This window comes from Arachis stenosperma, chromosome 6, assembly GCF_014773155.1.
Source record: "Arachis stenosperma cultivar V10309 chromosome 6, arast.V10309.gnm1.PFL2, whole genome shotgun sequence".
Taxonomy (NCBI): domain Eukaryota; kingdom Viridiplantae; phylum Streptophyta; class Magnoliopsida; order Fabales; family Fabaceae; genus Arachis; species Arachis stenosperma.
Window position 1 is genome coordinate 64,613,138 of NC_080382.1, and position 8,097 is coordinate 64,621,234.

Sequence of the window (8,097 nt, forward strand, 5' to 3'; positions counted from 1 at the left end):
GGAGGATCCCAAGACAAGGGAACATGAGCATTCCAATAATTGAAAGGTGGTGGAGTTCCTTCTTAGTTTTACCTTTTTCAAAGCTTTAAATAAGGAAAATCATGTATGAAATAGAACATGCTTCCATGGTAGCTTAGAATTTTCAATTCTGCATTTAAGTTTCATTGCTTAGGTTAATGGTTATTGAGCTTAATGTCTCGAGTGTTCACTTTCACCTTTCTTACTTGTATGCTTGTCCTTTAAGTTAATCAAAAAGAAAATGTTATGAAAAGAATAAAAGTGGAGTTATTTTGTGAAGTGGGTTCTGAATGTTTGTGATAGGATGATTAGTAAGCTAAGTTGGTTCACCAAACAAGGAAAGAAAGCAACTATCTATCCTAAGTCCTATGTTTGAAACACATCCTTTGAGACTAACTAAACAATAAGATCCTAACAAGAAAAGAGAAAGAGCAATAAAAGTGAAAAAGAAAAAAATACAATAAGAAACAATGCTAGGCACCAAGGGTTTCAAAATTGAGGCATGTGTCTGTGGTGTTTATGTGCAAGGGATATACTTGGATGAATAAGCTCTTAGGGGTGCCTTATCACTTGGTAACTTGGATTAACTAATCCGGGATTATTAGCTGAAAGTCCATTATCAAGAGTAACCTTTGCTATAGAGCACTTAGTAACCCAAAGAGGTGCTGGACACCAAGGTCTCAAGAAAGAAAAATAACAAACCATGTGCCTGTGGTGTGTATGTATGAGGGAAAAAGACTTGAGGGAGTAAGTCCTTAGGGGTGTCTTAACACCTAGCACCTTGAACCAACTGGTTCGGGAGTGTTGGCTGAAAGCTTATCATAAAGAGTCGCCTTCTTACAAAGCACTTAGCCAAAAGAAGAAGGTAATAAACTTTGAAAAAGAAGGAAGGATCAACAAGAAAGGAGTCTCAAAGGATACAATCAAGAAAGTGACCAAGGAATTGATAAAGGCTTGAAACCTAAAGGGAAAGAACCTAAGTTGCTATGCATGAAACCCCATAAACTAGGAATTCTACTTCTATTTTATCTTCTTATTCTTTCATTTCATTCTTCCTATGTTTCAGTACTTGCTTAGGGACAAGAAAGCTTTAAGTTTGGTGTTGTGATGCCAGGGCATCTAGGCCAGTTTCACTGACCTTTTCTTTACTGTTTTAGGGTAGTTTCATGCATTTTCTTAGTGAATAAGGCAAGTTTTGGATGAAAATATACTTACACCTTGATTCAAGCAACTAGTGTGAATTTCATATGATTTTATGAGGATTTTGCTAGAATTGCATGATAAATTGATGATGCATAATCTCATGACTTTGGGTAGAGCTTTGATGCACTTTATTTGCTTGATTTCAGGGCAAAGGAAGCAAGGAAGAACCACATTAGTACTCACGTTAATCTAGTTAACGTGAACATTTCCTTCGGCAAAGGAAGCAACGGTCCCATAAACTTGATGCATGAAAACTTGTCTCTCAACAAATTTCCTTCGGCAAGTATACCGAATTGTCGTCAAGTAAAAACTCACAATAGAGTGAGGTCGAATCCCACAAGGATTGATTGGTCAAGCAACTTTAGTTGGAAGAGTATGCTAGTTGAGCTAAACAGAATTTAGATTGGGAACTTGCAGAAATTTAAATGACTGGAAAGTAAATAGCAGAAATTAAAGTGCAGAATCTTAAATGGGGATTTGGGGCAATGAGCATGAAAATAAATGACAGAAAGTAAAGAGAATGGGTAAGATCAGAAATGGGGAAATCATTGGGTTCAGGAGATGTTGCATTCTCCGGATCAAGTTCATTCTCATCTCTTCCTCAATCAATGCATTCATTGATCTCCTTGGCAATCTTAAGTGATTGGATCCCAATTCCTTGGCAATCGAATCTCTCTAAGCTTGAACAATTGCCCAACTCCTTGATTTAATTGCTCATGGGAAGAGAAGAAGTGTGGTCACTGATTATACCACATGTATTTCCAAATCAAAGTGTTGGGAGGATTACATGTCACTATATCCGCCCAAACCCCAATTTGGTCCAACATGAGAAAGTATTTCTAGCATGATCTCCTCATCCCTTTTCCAAGGCTCAGAGAAGATCCAATTATGGAGAGTTTCTTTCCCAAGATAACAATCCAATTAGATGAAGATCGAAAGCTTTCTAGTAAGATCAAGAGAAAAGAAAGAAAAAGAAGAATGAAAACTATAATTGATCCATCAAATTACAACAGAGCTCCCTAACCCAATGAAAGGGATTTAGTTGTTCATAGCTCTAGAAATAAAAAATGGCAGAAAAGAAGAATCCATGCTAAAAGTGCAGAAAAGTAAATATACAGAGGTAGTTCTCCAAAGTGCCAAGCCTCTCTATAGTTCAAAACTACTCCTATATATACTACTCCTCTTGATCTTCTAGTGAGTTCTTCAAGTCTTGGATGTGGGCTCTGGATCTTGAGTTGAAGCAGTTCTAATCTTTAATGGGCCCAACTTGCAGAGAAGTATGAATTAGGCATGGGCGTTAGTGAGATTAACGTTAAGTGACATTGTGGGTTCGAGAATGTTAGTGGCAATCACTTTTTCTACTAACGTTCCACCCTCAAATACCTCACGTTAACTCCAACGTTAATGGCACTAACGTGACCACTAACGTTGCCTTCTAAATCTTTGCTAACGTTATTGGGACTCACTTTTCCCAATAACATTGGCTTATGCCCCTTTCGCAAGCGTTATTGGGACTCACCTTTCCCAATAACGTTGCTATGTGCCTTTTGTCCCTACGTTAGAGTTCACGTTAGTGTAACTAACGTGGCTCTTAACGTGGGTATGCTTCACCTTCGAGAGTGTTAATGACACTTACCTTTGTCACTAACGCTCCAAATGCCCCTACTCTCCACGTTAGAGCTCACGTTAACTAAGTTAACGTGGCTCTTAACGTGGTAGTAATGCCATCTTCCAACGTTAGTGACAAAAGTGAGTGTCACTAACGTTGGCTCATCAATCCTCAACTCCACGTTAACTCTCTCGTTAGTGGTCTTAACGTGACCACTAACGTAGGCAATGCTAGTTGATCCAATGTTAGTGACAAAGGTGAGTGTCACTAACGTTGGCATTGTTCTTCTCTTCTACATTAGAGTTCACGTTAACTTAGTTAACATGACTCTTAACGTAGTTCATTGCCAAGTCTTAGAACGTTAGTGGTGTTCACGTTTACCACTAACATTGGAGTAGAACGTTAGTGGTGTTCACGTTTTCCACTAACGTTGGAGTTCTCTTTTGTCTCCACGTTAACTAAGTTAACGTGGCAAATAACATGAGCTATTGATGGCTTCGCAGGCGTTATTGGTGATCACTTTTCTCATTAACGTTGCAAGCTATTTACCATTCCACGTTAGTGTTCACGTTAACTAGATTAACGTGAGTACTAACGTGGTTCTTCCTTGCTTCCTTTGCCCTATAATCAAGCAAATAAAGTGCATCAAAGCTCTAGCCAAAGTCATGAGATTATGCATCATCAATTTATCATGCAATTCTAGCAAAATCCTCATGAAATCATATGAAATTCACACTAGTTGCTTGAATCAAGGTGTAAGTGTATTTTTATCCAAAACTTGCCTTATTCACTAAGAAAATGCATGAAACTACCCTAAAACAGTAAAGAAAAGGTCAGTGAAACTGGCCTAGATGCCCTGGCATCAAATGGTGATGAGTGTCACGGATCATCACCTTCTTCATATTGAAGTGCGAATGAATATCTTAGATAGAAACAAGCGTGTTGAATAGAAAACAGAAATAATTGTATTAATTCATCAAGACGCTGCAAAGCTCCTCACCCCCAACAATGGAGTTTAGAGACTCATGCCGTTAGAGAATACAAAGTTCAGATCTAAAATGTCATGAGGTACAAAATAAGTCTCTAAAAGTTGTTTACATACTAAACTAGTAACCTAGGTTTACAGAAAATGAGTAAACTAAGATAAATAGTACAGAAATCCACTTCTGGGGCCCACTTGGTGTGTGTTGGGGCTGAGACTAAAGCTTCTCACATGCCTGGGCTGTTTCTGGAGTTACACGTCAGGTTGTAACCTGTTTCTGGCGTTTAACTCCAACTTGCAACCTGTTTCTAGCGTTCAACGCCAGAATGCAACATGGAACTGGCGTTAAACACCAGTTTACGTCGTTTATCTTCGCGCAAAGTATGCACTATATATATTGCTGGAAAGCCCTGGATGTCTACTTTCCAACCCAATTGAGAGCCCACCAATTGGACTTCTGTAGCTCCAAAAAATCCATTCCGAGTGCAGGGAGGTCAGAATCCAACAACATCAGCAGTCCTTTTTCAGCCTGAATCAGATTTTTGCTCAGCTCCCTCAATTTCAGCCAGAAAATACCTGAAATCACAGAAAAATACACAAACTCATAGTAAAGTCTAGAAATATGAATTTTGCCTAAAAACTAATAAAAATATACTAAAAACTAACTAAAACACACTAAAATCTACATGAAATTACCCCAAAAAGCGTATAAAATATCCGCTCATCAATTCACCTTTAGAAAAACTCTCTATAAGAAAATCTAGAACATGGTCCTCTTCCTCACTTCTCTCATCAGATATACCTCGGCACGACTCATTTCCTAAATAACAAAACAACTCAATCCTAATGGAACACAACCCACAATCTCGCCACGAGATCGGTCACAAAGATCTCGGCTAAAGCCAATGACCTATTCAACGCCAACTAGGCTATAAATCGAGCATATGACCGACTATAGCCACCAAGGCAAAGGAATCATAAATCAAACAACTCACAGATCATATACTCGTTTTATCAAGTGACTTTTGACTGACTTGAACGTCAAAATCTCTTTTGCAGGTACCACGCTCGAGTCTGAGTTCACGAGAGTATTCCCGATTCAGTTTGAGCTATCTAACGCATCAAGATCAACGTGAAGTCGACGCGTAACTCGAAAAGAATATCCTTGCAAGAACATAATAACTTATATTTTAATTTATATTATATTTTAATTGAATAATTTTATAAAATTATATACAGATTATCAAATAATATTCTATAAAATAGTTTTAATATAAATAATTTAAATTTAACATTAGTTTATATATTATCTAATCAATCTCTAAATAATATAATATTTATTAGAATACACTGTAAAATATAATTAATTTATCTCTTTTGGACATCACGCGAATTTCAATGTAGTTGTAATAGTTTTTGGAACCTTGGTGCAATGTACTTTGAATGATACATGTGTCACAGAAAAATAACATTTCAGAATTTATTTCAGTTTTGGCTCTTCACAAACTCATAGTGCAAGCACCATAAAGTCCTAGCATTGTGATATATTATATTTTAATAAACCATTTCTCCACTATGAACCTTATATCAATGATCTCATTGACTAACTAAAACAAATGAGGAGGAAAAAAAACTTCAAACTTAGCACATGCCAGACCTTTTTTTTCTTTGCACCCAATTAAAAAGAGCATAGCTAAAGAAAATACTATTTGTATGATCATAAATAGGAGCATCAAATGGTCCCATAAGTCACCAATTTCTTTTTTATGGCATTCCACACTATAGATTCTTGTAGCCACTTTAATTTGCATTTCATCTACTTTTATTCTTTGGCATTATATAGATGTAGTGTTCTAGCCTTTTGATTAATTCATCAACCTTCATATCAGCTTCATAATTTTCAAGATCTCATCTTCTACTCCTAATTGTCCATGCCAAAATCATTGCTGAAACGAAAATGAGACCAGGCTCCAACCTTGGCTATGCATTTCTTCTTCATACCCTTCTTTTCCTTTGTCACCACACTTGTTCTTCACAAAAGACTTGTCCACAGTGTGGCTCTATGCAGGTTCCTTATCCATTAAGCACACAACCGAGTTGTGGCGATCCGTACTACAAGCTACACTGTGATCAGCAATCTGGAAAGCTCTACTTTGACACACTTAACGAAAGTTCCTATGTAATACTAAAAATCATGTCCTCGATTCAACGCATGGTAGTTCAGCCAGCACCGTGGCTATCTCGCACATCATGTGTCACACAAGACATGCCAGTCAGCAATGGTCTATGGTTGAACCAATCACTTCCTTTCAACATAACTTCTTCAAACACCATTTTCCTCTTCAATTGTTCACCCCGCCTCTTGGTCTCTCCCCTGAATTGCTCTGCCTCCAGCATCTGCCACCAATACTTGGAGAGTTCCGGCCACGTCAGAAAATCACAAGCGCTTGATTGTGCAAGTGGAATCCACCCTTGTTGTACTTTTGTTGCTGGTGGAAACCCATCAGCTTACAAGATTCGCCTGCACAATTCCGGCTGTAAAGCTTTCAGAAGCATCCTCCACTTGGATGAGGATAAGCCTCCAAATGAATGGGAAGAAGGCCTAGAAATTCAGTGGCTTCCACCACCCGAACCGGTATGCAAAACACAAAAAGATTGCTCCGGAGACTCCAAGTGTTCACTGGGCAAAAACGGACTTCTTCGCTGTCTTTGTAACAAGGGACACCATTGGGAGCCTTATGCAGCAACATGCTTAAGGCACGCCAGAAATTCCAAATTGAAAACCAGCATAATAATCTCAATTGTTGTTACCATATTTTTCTCTCTAGCAATAGTTCTTGTTGTGATCACAAAATGTTGTAAAATCTATAGCTACATGGAGGAGATTAAGAAGAAGAAGGAAAAAGAAAGAGAGAATGTGTTGAAATCAAGCACTGGTGAGAAGCCTTATAGAATGTTTCATCTGAAAGAAGTGAAGAAGGCAACAAATTGTTTCTCCCAAGACAGGATTCTAGGTAGCGGTGGATTTGGCGAAGTTTATAGAGGTGAACTCCAAGATGGAACAATGGTGGCTGTAAAGAAAGCAAGGGTTGGAAACCTCAAAAGCACACAACAAGTTCTCAACGAAGTTGCGATTCTCTCACAGGTGAATCACAAGAACCTTGTGAGGCTCTTGGGGTGTTGTGTGGAAGAATCTGAGCAGCCATTGATGATCTACGAGTACATCTCAAATGGAACATTGTATGACCATCTTCACGGAAGGTACCAAAGCTTCTTGGATTGGGAAACAAGGCTAAAAGTGGCGCTTCAGACCGCGGAGGCGTTGGCCTATTTGCATTCCGCGGCGCACACACCAATCTACCATAGGGATGTGAAGTCCACTAACATTCTTCTGGACGATGAATTCAATGCCAAGGTATCCGATTTCGGGCTATCGAAGCTGGCTATCCCGGGGCTGAGTCATGTTTCAACTTGTGCTCAAGGAACTGTTGGATACTTGGATCCTGAATACTACAGAAACTATCGGTTAACAGATAAGAGTGATGTTTATAGCTACGGCGTGGTGTTGTTGGAGCTTTTGAGTTCTCAGAAAGTGATTGATTTTAACCGCGATCCGGATTGTGTGAACCTGGCGGTTCATGTGAGCCAGCATGCAAGCAATGGGACACTACTCATGGAGGTTGTGGATCGGAGACTTGTTTGCAAGGGGGAGTTTGGGGGAAGCATAAGAATGTTCTCGGAGCTTGCACTCGATTGCTTGAGGGAGAAAAAAGGTGAAAGGCCTAGCATGAAGGATATTGTTCAGCGCCTAATTTCCATATTTAAGCTTATAGATCAAGAGAGGAATTATAATGTTCATGTTAACGTTTTAGTTGAGAATGAACAATAAGTTCATCGCATAGTTAACTTATTGTATTGAAATCCAAGACTTGATGTGTTTACTTATAATCAATAATCTATCTTTCTCGCTGAATTTCATTAGTAGAAAAGATTAGTGCTATGAGCATATGCAGATTGTGGGAAATTGTTTGGATCTTGAGTTATGACTTGAGTTCATGTGTTATACTAAAAGTTTGTATTGTAATTAGTCTTTTGAAACCATTGGTATTAATATTATTTTAACGAAAAAGTATAGGTAACTAATTTGGGAGTAGCCAACTAGTCATAAACCTAATTTTAAAATAAAAATTATATATTTTTACACTTACAAAAAACACATGTCTTACTACTCTAACCTATAATGCGCTGGGATCGCAATTTCCTTCCACTGCCGCCGCGAGTAGGG

The 8,097-nt window shown here is 38.4% G+C and overlaps 1 protein-coding gene across 1 annotated transcript; it reads left to right on the forward strand.

Moving 5' to 3' along the window:
- The first annotated feature begins 5,663 nt into the window (after positions 1-5,663).
- Positions 5,664-7,826, forward strand: LOC130935893 (wall-associated receptor kinase-like 20). Its single transcript, XM_057865805.1, has one exon. It carries the CDS (start codon positions 5,770-5,772, stop codon positions 7,699-7,701), a length of 1,932 nt encoding a protein of 643 aa, XP_057721788.1. The 5' UTR covers positions 5,664-5,769; the 3' UTR covers positions 7,702-7,826.
- The last annotated feature ends 271 nt before the right edge of the window (positions 7,827-8,097 follow it).